Source organism: Trachurus trachurus, assembly GCF_905171665.1.
Source record: "Trachurus trachurus genome assembly, chromosome: 1".
NCBI lineage: Eukaryota > Metazoa > Chordata > Actinopteri > Carangiformes > Carangidae > Trachurus > Trachurus trachurus.
Genome location: NC_139891.1, coordinates 37,272,837 through 37,293,752, shown reverse-complemented (window position 1 = coordinate 37,293,752; position 20,916 = coordinate 37,272,837). Strand labels below are relative to the sequence as shown.

The 20,916-nt window shown below is 44.2% G+C and overlaps 1 protein-coding gene across 2 annotated transcripts in view; it reads left to right on the top strand.

The window, feature by feature from the left end:
• usp34 (ubiquitin specific peptidase 34) overlaps positions 1–19,495 on the top strand; it is an 88,291-nt gene extending 68,796 nt beyond the window's left edge. For both annotated transcript variants that reach the window (XM_083969726.1, XM_083969725.1), the window contains exons 59-79: positions 941–1,109; positions 1,219–1,293; positions 1,902–2,053; positions 2,150–2,303; positions 2,387–2,431; positions 3,162–3,266; positions 5,041–5,188; positions 5,983–6,287; positions 7,420–7,749; positions 8,953–9,110; positions 10,845–10,923; positions 11,023–11,149; positions 11,671–11,778; positions 12,198–12,302; positions 12,422–12,546; positions 13,346–13,469; positions 14,753–14,832; positions 15,120–15,260; positions 16,295–16,435; positions 16,543–16,699; positions 17,794–19,495. In XM_083969726.1, the coding sequence (XP_083825852.1) occupies positions 941–1,109; positions 1,219–1,293; positions 1,902–2,053; positions 2,150–2,303; positions 2,387–2,431; positions 3,162–3,266; positions 5,041–5,188; positions 5,983–6,287; positions 7,420–7,749; positions 8,953–9,110; positions 10,845–10,923; positions 11,023–11,149; positions 11,671–11,778; positions 12,198–12,302; positions 12,422–12,546; positions 13,346–13,469; positions 14,753–14,832; positions 15,120–15,260; positions 16,295–16,435; positions 16,543–16,699; positions 17,794–18,617 (3,652 nt within the window). In that variant the 3' untranslated portion in view covers positions 18,618–19,495. The remainder of the gene's footprint in view (positions 1–940; positions 1,110–1,218; positions 1,294–1,901; positions 2,054–2,149; positions 2,304–2,386; positions 2,432–3,161; positions 3,267–5,040; positions 5,189–5,982; positions 6,288–7,419; positions 7,750–8,952; positions 9,111–10,844; positions 10,924–11,022; positions 11,150–11,670; positions 11,779–12,197; positions 12,303–12,421; positions 12,547–13,345; positions 13,470–14,752; positions 14,833–15,119; positions 15,261–16,294; positions 16,436–16,542; positions 16,700–17,793) is intronic.
• Positions 19,496–20,916: the final 1,421 nt, after the last annotated feature.

Below are 20,916 nucleotides of genomic sequence, written 5' to 3'. Positions count from 1 at the left end.
TTTAACATGTTTATAACAGGTTTAAAAGGGGTTTAACATGTTTATAATAGGTTTTAAAGGGGTTTAACATGTTTATAATGGGTTTATAAGGGGTTTAACATGTTTATAATAGGTTTTAAATGGGTTTAAAAAAGGGGTTTAACATGTTTATAACTGCTTTATAAGGGGTTTAACATGTTTATAATAGGTTTATAAGGGGTTGAACATGTTTATAATAGGTTTAAAAGGGGGTTAAAATGTTTATAATAGGTTTATAAGGGGTTTAACATGTTTATAATAGGTTTTAAATGGGTTTAAAAGGGGTTGAACATGTTTATAATGGGTTTAAAAGGGGTTTAACATGTTTATAATAGGTTTAAAAGGGGTTTAAAATGTTTATAATAGGTTTATAAGGGGTTTAACATGTTTATAATAGGTTTTAAATGGGTTTACAAGGGGTTTAACATGTTTATAATAGGTTTTAAATGGGTTTATAAGGGGTTTAACATGTTTATAATAGGTTTTAAATGGGTTTAAAAGGGGCTTAACATGTTTATACAGGTACATATTTAAACATACAACGGGTTTAAAATTTGTTTAACATGTTTATAACGAGTTAGAAGAGGGTTAACATGTTTAAAACGAGTTTAACATGTGTTAGGGTTATAACATGTTACTAAAATGTGTTTAATATGAGTTTAGAGTTTGTGTGTGTGTGTGTGTGTGTGTGTGTGAGTGAGCCATCAGAGGGGTGCAGCTCACATTCATGTTGTTGTGTCTGTGAATCTGATGGCGACAGAGACTCAGTCGGCGCCGTGTGTCACCAGAGTCTCTTCACCCCGGGGATTCTGGGAAAGTTCAGTGGCTCCACATCAGAGAGGACAGGACAGACTGAGCTGCTCCTCCTCCTCCTCCTCCTCCTCCTCTCTAACTCCTCCTCTCTGTCCTCTGTCCGTCTCAGCTCTGACGACATGGACGGTCCGGTGGAGGACATCGGCAGCCGCTCGTGCGTCACGCGCTTCGTGAAGACGCTGCTGTCCATCATGGAGCACGGAGTCAAACCGCACAGCAAACACCTGACCGAGTACTTCGCCTTCCTCTACGAGTTCGCCAAGATGGGGGAGGAGGAGGTCAGTGTGCTTTTCTCCTTTTCATGTTACTATTCTATTTCTAAAATGTAATTTTCTAAAAAAAAAAATTATATATATATATATATATATATATATTTTGTGTCCACAGAGTCAGTTCCTGCTGTCGCTGCAGGCCATCTCCATCATGGTGCACTTCTACATGGGAACCAAAGGCCCCGAGAACGTGAGTGGTTCCACAACAGCAGGAAGAACCAGGGCTGAATGATACGGACAAAATGTCATATCTCAATATTTATTTTATTATATTATATATTATATTTTATTTATTTATTTTTCAAGAAACAAAAACTACTGGGTCTCACGGTGCGTTAGACCAGTGATTCTCAAACTTTTTTACATCAAGGACCCCTAAATTGACACAAATTAGACCACGGACCCTCATTGGAAATATTATAGAGACATTTCTGGAAAAAAATGGTACAATTTCTCCAAAAACGTTTTAGCATTTCTAGGAAGAAGTGGTAAAAATTCTCAAAAAAAATAAAATAAATAAAAGTAAAACAAATTCTCAAAGTGGTAACATTAAAAGGACCCCTGGGGGTCCCCGGACCCCACGTTGAGAACCACTGCATTAGACCATGAGTTAAATTTACACCGGAATATCCCTTTAATGATCCCTATGAAGTCTAAACTTTAAAGCAGAATCTGTGATCGTTTCACATAAATCCTCCTGAGTTTAGTGCCAATCCTCCTCCTGTGTGTTGTTCCTCATTGTGTGTGTGTGTGTGTGTGTGTGTGTGTGTGTGTGTGTGTGTCTGTGTGTGTGCGTAGCCTCAGGTGGAGGTGCTGTCGGAGGAGGAGGGGGAGGAGGAGGACGAGGAGGAGGACATCCTGTCCCTGGCGGAGGAGAAGTATCGTCCTGCAGCTCTGGAGAAGATGATCGCCCTCATCGCTCTGCTGGTGGAGCAGTCTCGCTCCGAGAGGTACGGGCAGTCACACACACCATAATATGATGACAGCTGTGCGTTACCATGGAGACGGTGTCTGATGTGTGTGTGTGTGTGTGTGTGTGTGTGCAGACACCTGACCCTGTCCCAGAGCGACATGGCGGCGCTGACCGGAGGGAAGGGCTTCCCGTTCCTCTTCCAGCACATCAGAGACGGCATCAACATCCGACAGACCTGCAACCTCATCTTCAGCCTCTGTCGCTATAACAACCGGCTGGCCGAGCACGTAGGTCCATCGCCACGGAGACGTTGTTGTTGATGTTGTTGCTGCTCTTGTTGACTGTAACGTGTGGTTCTTTTCCTGTGCAGATCGTGTCGATGCTCTTCACCTCCATCGCTAAACTGACTCCAGAGGTAAAAACCTGCTGTTTGTTTCCCTCATTTACATAAATTAAACTCATTTGCATAAATTAATATTAAATGATGTAACGTTTAGTCACCCAGATCAAACCTCATTAAGAAAATATTTGTTAATCAAACTCTGTAATGAGCTTCACTCCACTGTTGTTTCATTAAATCCTCCTTTTTTCTCATCCTCATCTTCCTTTTTCTCCTCCTCCTCCCCTTCCTTCTCCTTTCCTTGTCTTCCTTTTTATTCTTCCTCTTCTTTCTCCTTTTTTTCTCTTTCTTTTTCTTTCTCCTTTTCCTCCTCCTCCTCCTTTTTTCTCCTACTCCTCTTCCTCCTCTTTGTTTCTCCTCCTCTTACTTTTCCTCTTCCTCCTCCTCCTGCTCCTTTTTTTCCTCGCTCCCCCTTTTTTGTCCTCCTCTTCATTTTCCTCTTCCTACTCCTTTTTTCTCCTCTTCTTCCTCCTCCTTTTCCCCTCCTTTTTTTCTCCTCCTCTTCCTTTTTCTCCTCCTCTTCCTTTTCCTCCTCCTCCTGTTCTTTTTTCTCACTTCCCTTTTTTTCTCCTCCTTTTTTTCATCCCCCTCCTCATCCTGCTCATTTTTTCCCTCCTCTTCCTTCTCCTCTTCTCCCCCCTCCTTTTTCCCCTCCTCTCCTCTTCCTTTTTTCTCCTCCTCTTCCTCCTGCTCCTTTTTTTTTCTCCCTCCCCCTTTTTCTCCTCCTCCTCCTCCTCCCCCCCAGGCTGCCAACCCGTTCTTCAAGCTCCTCACCATGCTGATGGAGTTTGCAGGTGGACCTCCTGGGATGCCGTCGTTCGCCTCCTACATCCTGCAGAGGATCTGGGAGGTAAAACCAGAACCTGGTTCAATGATAAACTTTATTTATAAAGCGCTGAGTGACAAAGTACTGACCAGGATCCAGCTGTTGGAACATCAGTCCATGGCTGTGTCCTAACCCCCCCTACTCTCTATCTAGTGACCAGGCCATGTTGTTGTAGTGGTGTCCGAATGTTTAGTGATTATTAATGTTCACTATATAGTGACTGAATCTATCCCACAATTCACCGCGAAATGTAGTGAACATCCGATGGTCACTAACCGGAGCAAGACATCCCATCATGCATTGCGGTCACGGATCGCCGTTACCACAGCGGCCATAATACATCCATGATACCGGCCCAGAGCGGTGTCATGGACTACTGTAAATGCTCTACTGCAGTAGTGCAGCAGCCTCAATAAATGTGTCCAGCTGCCAGAGTTGTCCGGTTGAGGCTTCCACAGACTCCCACAACAAACGTCAGAGCAAATTTCCTAACAAACGTTAACAAACTGACCACAGACTCTGGATAGCGATGGGCTAATTTCTGTTAGCCTGTCTATGGTGTTTTACATTAACGTTAGCGTTAAGCTAGCGGACTTTATGCTTAGTTGTGACACTGGCTATGTGTGTTTTGAACGTTGTTTCAAACTATATGGGTTAGATTTAACAAATTTTGATGCTTAAATATTAGGGCTGCCCCCAAATAGTCGACCAAGCACTGGTCGACCAAAAAATCATTAGCCGACCAAAATTTCATTGGTCGATTGGTCGCAGGAAAAAAAACAAAAACATTTGGAGCCGTGTCTTGTCAAAATTAAGCCAACATCAATGACTGAACTGTATATGAAAGGTTATGGGGCTTTTATTTTGAAGGGCCAGATACAGGAAGTCGTGACGTGACACTTTTTTTTTTTTTTTTTTTTACACGGCACGGCAGTCTCTCTCATATCACCGCTGTCACCATTAGCGGTGCTGTCTGAGCCCCGGTCCCGTCCCACAGCGCTCACCGGCGGTCAGTCTCAGTGTCACGGAGCGGAGACATGATAGTCCCCGCTGCAGTCAGAGACCCGCACCGCTCCACGCCGCGGACCCCCACCCCCGCACCCATAGACATATGTCTATGCCCGCACCGCTCCACGCCGCGGACCCCCACCCCCGCACCCCCGTTACACAGCCTGAGCTCAGTAACTTTTTACCCTCCTCATCTACTGTGTTTATTGGTGATAAAGGGGCATTCTGCCGGTAATAACGGTGAAACCCGACCGGCTTGTTATTGAATCTCGGACCCAACACGGCCGGAGTCACGAGCATTAATTAATTAATTCTCAACCTGACCGCGGGCAGCAAAAAAAAAAAAAAATTTATTAAATTTTTTTTTTTTTTTTTTTTTCGTCAAGGTGGGGGGTCGATTAGTCGACTAATCGCCATAAGTGACGACTACTGGTCGACCAACAAAATCTTTGGTCGGGGGCAGCCCTATTAAATATATATTACCGTTTAATATATTGCTTTACTCCTCTTTTTATGTTGGTACCTAACATGGTTGTATCCATGGTACCTGCACCGGCCGTTACGATCGCGGTCAGAACGTTTTAATTACGCGACGTAATACGTCATTAACTGTGCGGCGGAGTCGTGTCCCAAAGTGTTTTTTTATTTGACCAGTGAGTCACTATATATCCACTATATAGGGAGTAGGGAATGAGGGAGTGATTTTGGACACAACCCAGATGTGATGACTTCCTGTGTGTGTGTTTACTTCCTGTCATGACTTCCTGTGTGTGTGTTTACTTCCTGTCAGGTGATCGAGTACAACCCGTCCCAGTGTCTGGACTGGTTGGCCGTCCAGACCCCCAGGAACAAGCTGGCCCACAGCTGGGTGCTGCAGAACATGGAGAACTGGGTGGAGCGGTTCCTGCTGGCGCACAACTACCCCCGGGTCCGCACGTGTAAGAACGCCGCCGCTGTGTTTTTAAACTGTCGCCACAGTAACCAGGAGTTAAAGGGATAGTTCACCCAAAATTGAAATTTCTTTACTCATTATCTCCTCCCCCTCATGTGGACTAATAAGGGCTGGGAGAAGTTTCAGAGTCCTCCGTGACTTCTCTGAGTTACAGGGGGTCTCGGCGTAGCAGTGCATGTCCATATAACGGTTGCAAATGGATTCCAACTGTCTTCGTAACAAAAAGACACACCAAAAAACATCAAAATACCTCCATGCTGCTCGTATGTAATGTGCGTCTTGTATTGAAGCCCCGACATGAGAAATTGTCCCGAAAAAAATTAAATAAGTCTATATTTCAAGCTTGTTTTGTAGCGGAAGCTTCTCGAAGCTCCTCTTCCCGGTTTGTCCAAATTTGACAAACTGGGAAGAGGAGCTAACGCTACAAACAAGTTTGAAATATAGACTTATTTAATTTTTAATACAAGACGCACATTACATACGAGCAGCATGGAGGTATTTGGATGTTTTTTGGTGTGTCTTTTTGTTACGAAGACAGTTGGTATCCATTTGCAACCGTTATATGGACATGCACTGCTACGCCGAGACCCCCTGTAACTCAGAGAAGCCACGGAGGACTCTGAAACTTCTCCCAATTTCAATTTTGGGTGAACTATCCCTTCAAACACCGAACTAGCACTGGATCCAGTTTGGTGGAAAAGGGGTATCTGAGAACGCTACGATTCTTCACTCTGTTCATCTCTGGTTCCTCACCGTGGTTCTCCGTTCTCTGTCCTTTAGCGGCGGCGTACCTCCTGGTGTCGCTCATCCCCAGCAACTCGTTCCGCCAGATGTTCCGCTCCACGCGTTCCCTCCACCTGCCGACGCGGGAGCTGCCGCTGTCGCCCGACACCACGGTGGTTCTGCACCAGGTGTACAACCTGCTGCTGGGGCTGCTGGGCCGCGCCAAGCTCTACGTGGACGCCAGCGTGCACGGCACCACCAAGCTGGTGCAGTACTTCAGCTTCATGACCTACTGCCTCATCTCCAAGACCGAGAAGCTCATGTTCTCCGGGTACTTCATGGACCTCTGGAACCTCTTCCAGGTGCGTCTTTTTGGTTTTGGTTTTCCCGCCTGAAACCGAGAAAGAGAACACGGTTACATTGGTACTGACTGAGTCTGGGTTGATAGTTATGCTAATGAGTATGCAAATGAATTAAAAAGCCGTCAGGGTGGACTCATAGCGCCACCATCAGTTAACAGGTCAGATACTGATTGATTAACCAGCCTGAGGAGGAGAAAGAGAGTAGAGGGGTGGGAGGAGATGAGAGAAAGGAGAGGAAGGAGAAAGAGTAGAGGGAGGAGGGAGAGAAGAGAGAGGAGGTGGAAGAGAGGGGAGGAAAAGGAGAGGGAGGAGAGAGCGGTACGAGGAGGGAGAGGGGAGGAGATGAGAGAAAGGAGAGGGAGGAGAAAGAGTAGAGGGGTGGGAGGAGAGGAAAAGGAGTTAGAGGGAGGAGGGAGAGAAGAGAGAGGAGGTGGAAGAGAGGGGAGGAAAAGGAGGAGAGAGAGGCACGAGGAGCGAGAGAGGAGGAGATCAGAGCGAGGAGAGAAAGGAGAGGAAAAGGAGGAGGGAGAGGAGATGAGAGAAAGGAGAAAGGGTAGAGGGGTGGGAGGAGAGGAAAAGGAGTAGAGGGAGGAGAGAGAGGCGCAAGGATGGAGAGGGGAGGAGAAAGAGTAGAGTGGTGGGAGGAGAGGAAAGGAGTAGAGGGAGAGAAGAGAGGGGAGGAAAAGGAGAGGGAGGAGAGAGAGGCGCGAGGAGGGAGAGGGGAGGAGATGAGAGCGAGGAGAGGGAGGAGAAAGAGTAGAGGGGTGGGAGGAGAGGAAAAGGGAGTAGAGGGAGGAGGGAGAGAAGAGAGTGGAGGTGGAAGAGAGGGGAGGAAAAGGAGAGGGAGGAGGGAGAGGTGGGAGGAGAGGAAAAGGGGGAGGGGATGAGAGAAGGGAGAGGGAGGAGAAAGAGTACAGGGGTGGGAGGAGAGGAAAAGGAGGAGGGAGAGAAGAGAGAGGTGGAATTGATAATTGACAATAATTGATTAAAGGTAAATATCCTTTGTATCGATGTAAACTGAATATTTCTGTTTTTTTTACCAGATGTCAGATCAAATATTCAAGCCTCTGTTTAGAGTTAACATGTTGGCCTTTCTGATGCTGTTGTCATGACAACTCTCCTCCCTCCTCAGCCCAAGCTGTCGGAGCCGGCCATCGCCACCAACCACAACAAGCAGGCGCTGCTGTCGTTCTGGTACAACGTGTGCGTGGACTGTCCGGAGAACGTGCGCCTGGTGGTGCAGAACCCGGTGGTGACCAAGAACATCGCCTTCAACTACATCCTGGCCGACCACGACGACCAGGAGGTGGTGCTGTTCAACCGCGGCATGCTGCCCGCCTACTACGGCATCCTGCGCATGTGCTGCGAGCAGTCGCCCGCCTTCACCCGCCAGCTCGCCTCGCACCAGAACATCCAGTGGGCCTTCAAGAACCTCACGCCGCACGCCAGCCAGTACCCCGGGGTGGGTCAAAGGGCAGCCAGAAAACACACACACGATGGTGTTCTCTCTCTCTCTCCCTGATGTTGACATTCTCTCTCACATTATCTATGTCTGTTGACGTTATCAATCAATCAATCAATCAATCAATTAGAGGGCAAACACACGATGGTGTTCTCTCTCTCTGATGACGTTTTCTCTGACGTTATTCTGTCCTCAGTGTGTTATGTGACTATACACAAATTGACAGACAGCGAACAAGCTCCAAGAGAAACTCAGAAGCGGGAATTAAGTTGAAGGGCCTTTACTGAGGTCTTGAAACAGTTTTTGTAAAACTGAAATGATACAGAAAAATAACAATTACTGTATTGTCACTAAACTTACATAATACATTCACAGGAATGATAATGCAAATAGCTGTAGGCTAGTTGTTAGCTTAGCATTAGCACAATTTACATGTGAATAAAATAAACGTTTATATAATATTTAATATTATTTATTATTATTCAAGGTCTGAAAAGATTGTTATTTAGTCATTAGCCAATAAAAGCTCTAAATTACTTTTTTTTTTTTTTTTTTCAATTTTGGAAGAAATGTTGTCGGTAGTTGATAGAATAAAACAAAAAAAATGTAATTTAATTTTACTCAAACACAAACCTATAAATGGTAAAACCAGAGAAACTGATCATTTTGGGAGTGGTCTATTAATTTTTTCCAGAGCTGTATGTATTCGTCTCGTGCCGTCACGGTTCGGTGCACACAGTCACACGACAAATACGTCTGAGTGAATATTTTAAAAAAATTGTTTTTGTCGAGTCCTCACTCCAATCCAGGTGGCGGTAATGAGCCAAAGCTGCAGCAACCGTCATAACAGACGAAGAAGAGAAGTGATGAGAGAGTGAAGTTAGAGGAGCTGCTGCCTCATTTATGTCACCGTGTGTCTTCTCAATGAAACACAACGGCAACGGCTCGCGACCATAGACCATGTAAAGCAGCTCGCGACCGGTCCAGCGGATAAAGTCCGTCGGCGCTATTTCACGGATGCGCGGTGTGTCGCTAGAAACGCATCCGTTAGCGCATGTTCACCCCGACATGTCAATCACTGGTGCAGGAAAAAGACAAGTTGTGTGTAACAACTTGTCCCACTGCTTTTAACCGTTACACCCCTATCTCTCTGATGTCGATGTAACTGGTTGTGTGTGTGTGTGTTGGTGTCGCCCCCTTCAGGCCGTGGAGGAGCTCTTCAACCTGATGCAGCTGTTCGTGGCTCAAAGAGCCGACATGAGGGAAGAGGAAGTGGAGGACGTGAAGCAGTTCAAGAAAACCACCATCAGCTGCTACCTGCGCTGCCTGGACGGACGCTCCTGCTGGACCACACTCATCAGGTGAACACACAGAGCCAGCAGTTCACTCACATTTGACCCTAAAAATATATATATATATACACTATATTACCAAAAGTATTCGCTCACCCATTCAAATGATCAGAATCAGGTGTCCTAATCACTTGGCCTGGCCCCAGGTGTATAAATTCCCTTAGTTCCAGTGAAAGGAACTTTGAATGCTTCAGGTTACCAAAACATTTTGGACGATTCCATGCTCCCAACCTTGTGGGAACAGTTTGGAGCGGGCCCCTTCCTCTTCCAACATGACTGTGCACCAGTGCACAAAGCAAGGTCCATAAAGACGTGGATGACAGAGTCTGGTGTGGATGAACTTGACTGGCCTGCACAGAGTCCTGACCTGAACCCGATAGAACACCTTTGGGATGAATTAGAGCGGAGACTGAGAGCCAGGCCTTCTCGACCAACATCAGTGTGTGACCTCACCAATGCGCTTTTGGAAGAATGGTCAAAAATTCCTATAAACACTCTCCTCAACCTTGTGGACAGTCTTCCCAGAAGAGTTGAAGCTGTAATAGCTGCAAAAGGTGGACCGACATCATATTGAATTCTATGAGTTAGGAATGGGATGGCACTTCAGTTCATAGAATGAGTAAAGGCAGGTGAGCGAATACTTTTGGTAATATAGTGTATGTATGAACCAGATTTAGGCGTACTACAGTGTGTGCGAGTAAAGATCACAGCCTATTTTATCTGTGATCGTTCAAAAACTACAAATCCCACAATCCTCTGGCTGCAAAGCACCAATCACAGTAGTTACGTGCAAAGGGGAGTGGAGCTGTCGATGGAACGAGACAAAAACAAAAATAAAATGTTTCCTCAAGAGATCGACATCATGTGGAACTCAACCAAACTCATTACTAGTTCACACATACATGTGTAAATAAAAGTCTGTTGGTCCAGTCATATGTTTTGTCATTGTAGTTTTCTTAAAATCTCGTCTCGTCTCGTTCTGGTGAGATGAGTGTATCGTCACACCCCTAGTTTTTACTGTTCTCAAATGTAATACTGGGTCACGTTTGACCCTCAATATTATTTAAGGGTTAAAGCAGAAGTGAGTGATATATTTGTGTTAATATAAGTCTTAAATAGTTATATCTTCCGACAGCAATCACTTACATAGAGTGTTTGGTCTGAAACACGGGTCTGTCAGTCACTCTGCTCTGCTCTGAGCCCAGGAGAAAACTTTTCTCGTATCCTACAAGTTTTATCCAATGAGGAGAGAGAACGGCATAAAGGGGCAGTCCTCTCTGTGTGTGCAGCCAAGGGATGCGCGTGAATGTGGTGACATAGGGACGAGGACTGTTATGGTGCGTTCAAGGAAACTCGTAACTCGTGTTTTTCCGACCGTGAAGTGGTACCAGTTCGATCTGGTACGAGTTCACCGGTCAGAAGTTACGAGTGGCCGTTATAGTGACTTTCACCGGTAAAACAGGTCGGAAAAACACGAGTGGGTTGCCTGGAACGCTACAAAGTCGTAAGTTGTGACTTGAAGCTGTAATTTACGGTTTCAAAAGCCTGCCTGGAACGCAGCATTAGCCAAAACGACCGGATTGCTTACTTCTGCTTTAATAAATAATGTGTTTCTTAAACATTTTTCATTTTGCTCCCACATTTCTTTTTGTGCAGCCAAATATTTTTACTTAAGGTGATTAACAGATGTTAGCGTGGAGCCGTGTTGTGTTGTTGTAACGCCTGTTCCTCTTGCCGTGTCAGTGCCTTCAGGGTTCTGCTGGAGAACGACGAGGACCGGCTGCTGGTGGTCTTCAACAGAGGACTCATCCTCATGACCGAGGTAGGACCACGATCTGACGCTCTCTCTCTCTCTCTCTCTCTCTGTCTGACTGATGTTCTCTCTGTGTCTGGGATGTTAACGTCCTCCGTCTCTCCTCAGTCCTTCAACACGCTGCACATGATGTACCACGAGGCCACGGCCTGTCACGTCACTGGAGACCTGGTGGAGCTGCTCTCCATCTTCCTGTCGGTGCTCAAAGCCACGCGGCCCTACCTGCAGCGGAAAGGTCAGAACACCTGGTCCCATCCGGTCTTATCCGGTCCGATCCGGTCCGATGTTATTATTCAAGGACTTTTCTGTGAAAGGGAAAGTGCCAAGAGATATGACCTTCGGGGTTATCATAAACTGGCACAGCAGCTCACAAGAACAACCCTTAAATCTCTGTGTGTCTCAGTTTGTGGAGTAATTATGTATGGAGGAATAGTTTGGCCGAAAACATTAGAAATAAGAAGTAAAAGACTAAGTGAGTTTAAAAGAAAGTTTAAACAACAGACGTTTGATGTGTACAGTAGGGAAGATGGGGGTGGTTAATGAAATGAAATGAAATGAAATGGATTAAATAAATACATAAATAATATAGGACAAATGTAGGACTGTTGAGGGAGTTCACAATGTTTTTTGGTTGTTTGTTTGTCTGTGGTCTGGTGTGAAATAAACACTACCAAAAAAACCAAAAGAAATCTGGTCTTATGTTTCCCGCTCCGTCCTGACCAGATGTTTCTCTCTCTCTCTCTCTCTCTCCTCCAGATGTGAAACAGGCTCTGATCCAGTGGCAGGAGAGGATCGACTTCGCCCACAAGCTGCTCACCCTCCTCAACTCCTACAGCCCCCCCGAGCTGCGCAGCGCCTGCCTCGGTAACCACGGCCCCCGCCACTGTGATGTCACTGTGATGTCACTGTGATGTCACTGTGATGTCAGAGGCAGCTGGAGAATAGAAACACATGATGATGATAATGACACAGTTAGTTACTGGAGTCCATGTGATCCAGACCATCAGATTAACAACGTACCTGAGGGCTTTTACTTTGAAAGTCCATGTCAGCCACATCTGGTCTGGTCCGGTCTAGTCTGGTCTGGTCTGATCCGGTCCGATCCGGTCTGATGTGTTGTGTTGTTTAATGGGGGCGGGACTAGATAAGCTTTTGCTTCTCCCGCTTTCCCTTTCGGCCATGTGTATTGTATTATTTGAACTAAGATGAAGTGTGATGATGATGATTTAAATTGACATGCCCGAAATAAACAAATTGATTGATTGATTGATTGTTTCCTGCAGACGTCCTGAAGGAGCTGGTTCTGCTGAGTCCACACGACTTCCTCCACACACTGGTCCCCTTCCTGCAGCACAACCACTGCACCTATCACCATAGCAACATCCCCAGTGAGTCTCCTCCTCCTCCTCCTCCTCCTCCTCTTCATCCTCTTCATCATCTTCATCATCTATCAGAACATAAACCTCTCTCCCTCTCTCTGTCTCTCTCTGTCTCTCTCCCTCTCTAGTGTCGTTCGGGCCGTACCTGCCCTGCAGAGAGAACATCAAGCTGATGGGAGCCAAGAACAACATCCGACCTCCCAGACCAGAACTCAACATGTGTCTGCTGCCGTCGATGGTGGAGAGCAGCAAGGTCACACACACATTTGAAATATTTATTATTATTACACATAATAAAGAAGTACAAGGGTTTTTTCTTGCACAACGGACATAAACACTGCCAGTGCAGTTGACGATAGGAGTCGGTCAGATACAAAGCGCCTGTGCGGCTGATTACAATTACATACAAAATGACCTACAGGTCAGATAGAAAACAGACATCATTCAAGGATACAAAAAACATCGTCTCCTCCAGATTGAGCGGCTACCAATAATAACTGAGACTGAGCAGTACCTGGCCAACTGTTTAGCTCTTCTTTTAGGGAGGCCGGCCATCTGAAGGCCCCTCACAACCACCTTATGCACATGCCCCAGACTACCAAATATAAAGACTAGAAGTTTACATCTGTAGCCCAGCTGAGAGATGGTCTGCTTCAGCTGCTGCTATTTCAGCACTTTGATTACAGCCTAGAGGAGGCCTTTCTGACCAAAGGTACAGCCGACCTCCAGAATGTATGAACACCTCTCTGTGCTTTTCATTAACAACAACATCAGGAGTATTAGCTGTTACATTAGAGAACATTACACATCATTACACAGGCTGAACACGCTCGGCTTCACACTAGAATGTTTATACAGCGTGATGGTAGACCTGAAGATAGAAGAGATATCTGCTGATATCAAATCCACAATTCTGTCATGCCTACATACTGTAGCAGCAAGGTCACACACACACACCTGTCTCTCTGGCCTGTCTCACCTCTAAATCTGAGCCTGTCTCCATGCAAACAGACACACATATAATATAATATAATATAATGTTTCTCCTTTAGGGTAAAGACGAGGTGTACGACCGGATGTTGCTCGACTACTTCCTGTCCTATCACCAGTTCATCCACCTGCTGTGTCGCGTCGCCATCAACTGTGAAAAGTTCACGGACACGCTCGTCAAACTGAGTAAGAACTGTTTCTGTGTGTGTGTGTGTGTGTGTGTGTGTGTGTGTGATAGGTTAGGGTTAGCAATCATCACTTTAAAACTCATATCACATCACGTTTTACTTCACATTTTATTTTTCCAAACATATTTTACAGGACATTGTTGTTTATATTTATATTAGGGCTGTCAATCGATTAAAAAAACAAAAACGAATTAATGGTACAATTTTCTGTAAATAATCGTAATTAATTTATCAATGAATTAATTGCATTTGTCCACTTACGACTGAAGCTTATAATGAATATTTATCTGTGTCAAATCATCAAATTAGTGTAGAATAAACACAAAGAAAGTATATTTAAATTCAAAGACCATTTTAATGGCAAGAACAGTTTCTCTCCTGTGAAGAACAAATTTGGCACAAAAAAAGGCACCTTGCTTATATCCTCCAACAGAAATAATAACAATACCCAGGCCAAAACCATCAAGACCACTCCAGACCACTGATGCGCATGTGCCAACATATTTTTATTCTTCCTTGTCCTCCTACCACGTTGGCGTGAACTGAACACTTTACGGAGCTGTGCACCGTGGACGTGCATGAAAAAACAAGCCTGTCGCCCCCAGTTTCCCTCTGAAAAATTAAACTGGATATAGACCGATTGATTCATGGTTAAACATTTATTTATTGATCTAAAGGTGGTGCTCTTCTGTCCAATTCACACATGAAGCTTCACTTTTTATTCAAACAAACCCATCAACAAGTAAACAAACATTCAACAACTTATCAGTGAGACCAACATTTACCTCCTAAAAAGAATTAAACCAGCCGGGGGTAAACCTCTAAAGACCTGCGGGTAAACAGCACTAGATTATATATGTTGAGAATTTATTTTAAAGGAAGATAGTATTTGAAAAAATATATAAGTTGATATAAGCTGAAATATAAGTTAACATTCATATTGATTAAAAAAAATGTTAATATGTTAAATATATAGTAGAAAAGAGGCTGCATTTTATTTTATTTGAGTGAGTTTGTTGTCGTTGTAGGCAGCCATGCTGTACCTTCTCGCTTAGCACACACGCTGTATGTTTTTTCTCTTTTCTTTCATTCACTAAACAATGTCTGATTTGAAGCGAAGGTCTTGCTTTGTCACTTTTAGTTTACAAGTTGAATCTGCAACAATATATTAATTTACATCTTCATCAACCATCTCGACCTCATCTCCTCCTGAGGGTCAATAATAAAGCTTCTGATTGGTTGTGGTTGTGATGAGATGACGAGTGTTAAACTGCCCCTCAGGTGTGTTGATCGCCTACGAGGGACTTCCTCTGCACCTCGCGCTCTTCCCCAAACTGTGGACGGAGCTCTGCCAGTCTCAGGTAAACGCTCTGCTCTGGTTTCTCTGGTTTCACCGGTCGTTCCCGGTTTAAAGGGATAGTAGCATTTTTTTAAAAGTGGGGTTGTATGATCTACAAATAGCCCCTAAGTACTTTAATTGCAGTAGAAGACTCTCTGCACTTGCTAACGGGAGGAGTGCAGAGAGTCTTCTACTGCAATTAAAGTACTTAGGGGCTATTTGTAGATCATACAACCCCACTTTAAAAAAAAAATGCTACTATCCCTTTAAAGGTCCCAGTAAAGTGACTGGTGTGTGTGTTTGTGTTAGTCTGTCCTGGCGAAGACGTGTGTGAAGCTGCTGTGTGAGGATCCGGCCTTCAGCGAGTACATCAAGTGCATCCTGATGGACGAGAGGATGTTCCTCAACAACAACGTGGCCTACTCCTTCCTCACCTGCTTCCTGCACAAGGTGCGTCCTCCAGAGTTAACACAATAAAAGTGTCGTTTTCAAAATAAAGCGAGAATATAAAGTTAGTGTAGCTTCTTAAAGCTTCTGTGCTTTTATTTTGAAGGGTTGACTCATGAGAATATCTAAAAAAAACAAAAAACATCTCAGTGTAGTTTTCAATCTCCTCTTTCAGCTTCTCTCTGGAGCTCTAGTAGCAACAGGTCGGTGTCAGTCAGAATCAGAAGAGAGGAGGAGACTCTCTTCTGATTGGCTGACTGTTTTCTAAAGTCATCCAATTAAAAATAGAGCAGATTTCAGAATAAAACACTCAGAGAAACCAAATCCTGTAAGTTGTTGTTGGATGGATGTTTGGGTCCAGGTGTTGAGGGGGCGGAGCTTAGTTGTGACATCACAAAGTGACAGGAAGTCCTGACGGCTGGTTTTTAAAGGCTCAGTTTCTGAATCCAGGCTGTGTGCATTTCTCTGTGGACTGAGGCTTTGATACTTTCACAGTATTAATATAGAACCTAGAGCTGCTTTATAATCACACTACACATGGACATCTACCTTTATACTGTATGGAGCTTTAATACAAACATCTACCTTTATACTGTATGGAGCTTTAACACAAACATCTACCTTTATACTGTATGGAGCTTTAACACAAACATCTACCTTTATACTGTATGGAGCTTTAACACAAACATCTACCTTTATACTGTATGGAGCTTTAACACAAACATCTACCTTTATACTGTATGGAGCTTTAACACGAACATCTACCTTTATACTGTATGGAGCTTTAATACAAACATCTACCTTTATACTGTATGGAGCTTTAATACAAACATCTACCTTTATACTGTATGGAGCTTTAACACAAACATCTACCTTTATACTGTATGGAGCTTTAATACAAACATCTACCTTTATACTGTATGGAGCTTTAACACAAACATCTACCTTTATACTGTATGGAGCTTTAATACAAACATCTACCTTTATACTGTATGGAGCTTTAACACAAACATCTACCTTTGTGTGTGTGTGTGTAGGTCCAGGTGTTGTCTGGTCCCAGCTGTTCCAACCTGATCAGTGTGTTGGTGACGAACCTCCTGAGTGAACAGAGCAGCCTTCAGCCTGAACTAGCTGCTCATCGTCTGGAGCTCAGCAAGACCAGCGGCCTGCTCAACGCTGTACGTATGAACACACACACACACACACACTCTCCTCCTCTCATCCCCCTCTCCTCTCTCTAACTCTCTCACCCCCCCCCCCCCCCCCCTCCCCCTCTCTCCACCAGGACCTCCGGGCTCTGGTCTTGCTCCTGTCCGTCCAGCCGCCTCAGGTCGTCGACCCCGCCCTTGGCCCCGCCCTTCAGGAGCTGCTGAGTCGTTGTCGCGTGTGTGTTCAGCAGCGCAGCGCTCTGGAGCAGGAGGCCAAGGAGCATAAGGCCAAAGGTAACACACCAGCCTAAGTATAACCCATTCTCACAGACCCCTAAATTGACACATATTAGACCATGGACCCCCATTGGACAACATTTTGAAGACCAGAACACCAGAAATACACAAATATTTGTTCTGAGACTGAAGAACGTTACTTTTTTTGTCAATGTACGTTCAAATTAGGGCCAGTGGCATGAATTTTTGGAATGATCATAGAGAAAATTCTGGGGAAAAGTGGTACAACTTCTCCCAAAAAAGTAAAAAAGAAAAAAAAAAAAAAGTGAAAATTTTGAAGAAAAAAAATTCTAGAAAAAGAAAGTGGTAAAAAGTCTGAAAATTTTGTAGAAAAAACAGTTTGAAAAAAAATTCTAGAAAAAAAGTGGTAAAAATTCTAGAAAAAAAGGCAAAGAAAATTCTAGAAAAAAAGTTTCAAAAAAATTCTAGAAAAAGTGGTTAAAAGTCTGAACAGTTTCTAGAAAAAAGTTTTAGAAAATTCTAGGAAAAAAAAGTTAGTGAGGAGGATGCTGCATTCACCTGCAGTCGGGCAGACGGCCGTCGCTAACAAACCAGATGTCATTTTAGTCACAGAAGTCCAGAGAAAGACGGTAAAACGACTGACGGACCACTTGTTTACATAGAGGCTTGTTTACACCGTTACCTGCAGCGGCTGTCATCCGTCTGCCGTCTGCCCAATTTCACGTGAATGCAGCATGAAAAATACGATTGAGTTGCTTGAGATATACAACCACAACGCTAGATGGGAGGAATTCCTACACAATGTACCTTTAAAAATTATATGTTTTTATTAATCTGTTGATTATTTAAACGATTAATTGATTAGTTGTTTGGTCAATACAACGTTAAAAAATGTCTAAAAACATCAATCAGTGTTTCTCAAACCACCAGACGACATCGTCCTCAAATGTCTTGTTTTGTCCACAAACCAAAGAGAGACTCAGTTTATTGTCATAAAGGAACAAAGAAACCAGAAATATTCACATTTAAGAAGCTGAAATCAGAGAGTTTGGACTCAAACTGATTATTAGGTTATCAAAATAGTTTAATAGTTTAATAATCTATTATTGTTGTGTGTGTTTGTGTCTCAGTGGAGGACGAGGGAGCGACCCCGGTGAAGCGGCGCCGTGTCAGCAGCGATGACGCCGACTCAGCGGCTCCGCTCTGCGTGGCCTCCACCTCCTCTTCCTCTTCTTCCTCCTCCTCCTCTTCCTCCTCTTCCTCCACCGCCGCCGCCACAGCCACAGCCGCCGTCGCCTCCTCCTCCTCCTCCCTGCTCCCCCCGTGCAGCAGCAGCAGCGGCGGCGACGCCACCATGAAGCCCGACCAGCAGGAGGCGCTGACGCCGACCAGCACGTCGGACACCGAGACGCGGGACTCGTCCTCGCTGATCGACCCGGGCACGGAGCAGGACCCGCCCTCGCCCTCGCCCGACACCGCCGTCGCCCCTAACAACGCCAACAACGCCTCCTCCTCCGCCTCCCCGAAGGAGGAGAAGATGGAGGCGTCTTCGTCCTCCTCCTCCTCCTCCTCCTCCTTCTCCTCCTCCTCCTCGCTGCTGCAGGAAGCGGGGGAGGAGCCTGAGCCGCCGCCGCAGCAGCAGCGACACATGGGCGAGGAAGAGGAGGAGGAGGAGGAGGAGAGGAGGAGGAGAGGCGGCGAGGAGGAGGAGGAGGCGAAGGAGGAGGAGAAGGAGGCCCCGCCCCTCTCAGAGGACGGTCTGGTGGTGGTGGGGGGAGGGGAGGGGCCGGACGGCTGCGTAGGAGGCCACGCCCCCTCCTCCTCCTCCTCCTCCAATCAGGCGCTCCCGAGCTCTGGCTCCGCCCCCGACATGCTGGACACGCTGTACAGGACGGTGGAGGCCACCATCGCCATAGTTACCAAACTGTCCGCTAAAGGCCCGCCCTCGTCATGACATCATCAACTCAGAGCCGCCGCCGCCGCCGCCATGAGATCTTAAAGAAAAATAAAAACTTTTTTTTTATTTTCTTCTTTATTTTTTTTTGTGTTTTTTTTTTTTTTTTTTAACTTTATTATTTTTCTGCTCAGAGGAAAAAAACAAAAAAAAAACAGTTTCCTGTTTCAGTTTCTTCTTCTTCTTCTTCTTCTTCTGCTGTTCGTGCTGCTGTTCGTTGCCTTCTGCTGATGTTCGGCTCCGGCCTCAGTGGCGCTCGCCGTGTCGTCGTCTCGCTCTATTAAACTGACTCCTCCCCCCTCCCCCTCCTCCCCCTCCTCCCCCTCCTCCCCCCTTCCTGTTTGACACATAAAGAAGAAAACACAGAAAAAGTCGTACAAGCTATAGCACATTTTTTCAAAGGGCAAAAAGAGTTTTTTGTTTTGTTTTTTTGTTTTGTCGTTTTCCTGTGTGCGTGTGTGTGTTTTATACTGATTTGACTTTTTGTTCTGGAAGTGATTTTATTTGAGGTTTTTTGCTGTAACGGGGAAAGGTTTACACGACTTTTGTCTCCTCTTATGTAATTTAATTTTATTGCATTTTTACTGTGTATGAAAATGGTCGTCCTCTGTGCCAGTTTTGTACTTTATGAACGAGGCAAAGAGAAAGTTGCCTTTGACTTTTCTGTGGTTTAATTATCCAGAAACGAAGTTTACCTGTAAATTAAGAACCACAAGAAACTTGATTCTGTAAAGAATCCTCTCTAGTCATTGCCTGAAGGTGTATATGAAAACTATATAAATATATATATAAATATCTTTATATATATATGAATATATAAAAAGCGGTGCTTTATTTGACTGTGGTTGAAATAAAGCCCCCATGTTGGACCAGCTGGAGCTTTTATTTTCTTTACTGAAGTACATTCCATAATCTATTGTTTATTTTGCTTCTTCTGCTGTGTTCTGATTCTCTCCTGATTTTATTTTAATAGAGAATAAATTAATAAAAACAGTTTTAATATGAAGAATTATCAAGTGAAACAAATGTGGAGCTGTGAGGTTTGTTTGTTCATTCTTCTCTCTCGTCTTTCATCGTTTCACGTCCGGGTCCTCGAAACTCCTGGAGACAAACAGGAACTTGAACGCACCATAAACAAAACAGCAAGGAAACGGTTTGTAAGTTCAGGTTTTTATTTATAATGACGCAAGCAGCAGGGTTTTGTTGTCTTCTGTAGTGACAGTCTTTGAGATTTTACACTTAACAGTATTTTAATTAGACAGACAGGACGAGCTCATTACAGTTTTCAAATCACAAAGAAAAACAAAGTCAACAAATAGATGCAATTCACATGTATTTTATCAGACAACTTTTTAAAAAATACATACAATATACAGTATACAATACACACACACCCCTCTGCCTCCCCATTTCCTGTCTGGACTATACTATCGATCAAAGGCAAAAAAGCCCCCCCAAAAACTTAAAAAATAAAAAAAATACATAGAAGAGGAAAAAAACAAAATACTGAAATCTAACATTTGATTTAATCAATTGGAGAAATTACTGAGAATAAAATTTAATGACATTAACAATGTGTTAAAGAAAAACAACCACATCCACTTGTTTTTTATTCTCCACAACTCAAAACAAGAAAAATAAAAATAAAACTAGAAGCAAATTGTTTTGGTTTAAAAGCTGCAGATTTCCCTAACTCTAAAAAAGTGAGAAATGAATTCACATTTGCAGTAACTAACATTTTTTGTGCATAGATTGAAAATTAGCGTAGGGAAACTTTTTCATAACTAATGTAGTTTTTTTTTTTTTAAATCAAGTGTGAATTGGTCAACAACTCATAACAGGTGATTAAAAACTTCTTACATAAAATGTAACAGACATATGTTTCATCTCACGAATTTCATTTCTTTCTATAATACTGGAGCTAGTTTTTCAACATTTTTTAAACATGTTAGCAATTAGCATAATAGCTACTGTACCATGTTAGCGGTAGTATAAGACAAAAATTAACTTAGCTAATGGACAGGACTTGTGGATACTGTTGTATTGTTGTTGTTTTCTCGTTTAGCAACACGTTTACTGGATGGTTCGATCAACAGGTGACTGTCGATTGGTTGATATTTCAGTTCACAGAATTTTTCCCCCTGTTATCGTCATCAGTCCCAAAAACTCGTATCAGTCAGTTCCAGAGACGTCGACAGCAGCAGCTCAACACACTAAACTAAACTCTGCTACAGAGACAGTTTGGAGGTTCACAGGTTTGTAGCAGGTCTCTTACTGTGACTCTGAGGGTCCAGGTCCA